General features: G+C 44.1%; 1 protein-coding gene across 1 annotated transcript; it reads right to left on the reverse strand.

Moving 5' to 3' along the window:
* Nucleotides 1-598: 598 nt before the first annotated feature.
* Nucleotides 599-1,543, reverse strand: LOC109576532 (olfactory receptor 2G6-like). The gene has a single exon (XM_019985168.2). The coding sequence runs from the start codon at nucleotides 1,541-1,543 to the stop codon at nucleotides 599-601; it is 945 nt and encodes a 314-aa protein (XP_019840727.2).
* Between the last annotated feature and the right edge of the window lie 204 nt (nucleotides 1,544-1,747).

A 1,747-nucleotide genomic window follows, 5' to 3' on the forward strand; every position in this document is an offset into this window, starting at 1 on the left:
ACTTTTAAGAAGTAAATGATTTGAAGTCCAGCATCCATACAGAAAGTGCAGGTACTTTAAGTTTCAGGTTTGATAAATTTTCACAGATTGAATATTTTATATCAGCAACATCCAGATCAAGAATCACAACCTGACCAGAACTCCAGAATGCCCCTCCCCCACATATCTTCCAAGGAAGAACTCCCAGTCCCCAGGGGAACCACTGTTCTGACTTTCAATACCAGAGATTCATTGTACCTTGGTTGAATTTTATGTAAATGGAATCATACTGTAGGAATTATTTTGTATCTAGTTTGCTCACTGTAAATCATGTTTGTAGGAATCATTCATGTTTTTGTATGTGTAATTATTGTTCATTCCCATTATTGTGTAGTACATGATATAGCATAGTTTATTTTTAGAATTTCTTATTTAACATATATTCTCCCTAACAAAAGGTTTAGCTCAATGGTTTAGCCTCTGTCTCACTGATACATCTCAAGTATCTAGAACACAGTCTCGCACATGGTTGGTGCTTTATAAGGATGTGTTTAAATTAACTAGTTTTTACTCTCAGAAGTGTTCCGTTGCAGAACTTCCTGGGCCTGCAAGCACTGCATTAACTCGGCCTCAAGTCTAGGATTCTCCTCATTTGTCTCCTTAGTGCCCCTTTGACTTCCTTGTTTCTCAAAGTGTAAATCAGGGGATTAAGCAGGGGAGTCACCAGAGTATAGAACAGTGCAATGCTTTTGTTCACATCCTGTGAATAGCTGGAAGGAGGCTGAAGGTACATGGAGATGAGCGTCCCAAAGAAAATAATCACTACCATTAGGTGAGAACCACAGGTTCCAAAAGCCTTCTGTCTCCCTTGGGCCGACTTTATCTTCAGGACTGCACGGGTAATGTGACCGTAGGATACTAAGATGAGTGACAGGGGCACCACCAAAAAGAACACACTGACAGCAAAGAGTTCAGCCTCATTGACAGAGGTGTTGGTGCAGGCCAGTTTCAGCATCACTGGAACTTCACAGAAGAAATGGTCCACTTGGTTTTTACCACAGAGAGGAAGAGTCATGGTCAGTGCTGTCTGGACTACAGAACTGCCAAAGCCTGTAAGCCAAGCAGTTACAACCAGCTGCAAGCAAAGCTGGGGATGCACAATCACCATGTAGTGGAGGGGACGGCACACAGCTACATAGCGGTCATAGGCCATGACAGACAGGAGGACACACTCTACTCCCCCGAGTCCCAAGGCAATGAAGAGCTGGGCCACACAGCCACCATAAGTGATGGTCTTGTCCTTCCCCTTAAAGTTGGCCAGGGTCTGAGGGACAGTGCAAGTAGTCAAACAAAGATCCATAAAAGAGAGGTTGGAGAGGAAGAAGTACATAGGGGAGTGGAGGTGAGGATCCATCGTTGACAAAAGCATAATGGCGCCATTGCCTAAACAGCTCAAGGAGTAGATGATCAGGATGACCGCAAAGAGAGCCGTTTCCAGCTGGGGCTGGTTGGAGAAGCCCAGGAGAATGAATCGAGAGAAGGCGCTGTTGTTAGCTCTTTCCATTGTACTCCGCTTGTTGGAGTTAAGAGAACTCCATACTGTTAAGCTGTTTGTTTAATCCATGTCTTTCCCCCTGAGTACGTAGAGTTTGTGAGCAAGCTTGAGGCCTTTTCACAGTTACTCTTTTGTTGACAAACAAGGGGGTGCTAGAGAGTTACTAAGTAAGAGTACCTTCTGTGTTTCAGGCACTGACCGAAGCACTTTCTA

Source organism: Bos indicus, chromosome 23 (assembly GCF_029378745.1).
Source record: "Bos indicus isolate NIAB-ARS_2022 breed Sahiwal x Tharparkar chromosome 23, NIAB-ARS_B.indTharparkar_mat_pri_1.0, whole genome shotgun sequence".
NCBI lineage: Eukaryota > Metazoa > Chordata > Mammalia > Artiodactyla > Bovidae > Bos > Bos indicus.

Bases quoted from the DNA above. Each gene is read 5' to 3' on its own strand.
- LOC109576532 (XM_019985168.2), bottom strand. From the start codon at position 1,543: ATGGAAAGAGCTAACAACAGCGCCTTCTCTCGATTCATTCTCCTGGGC.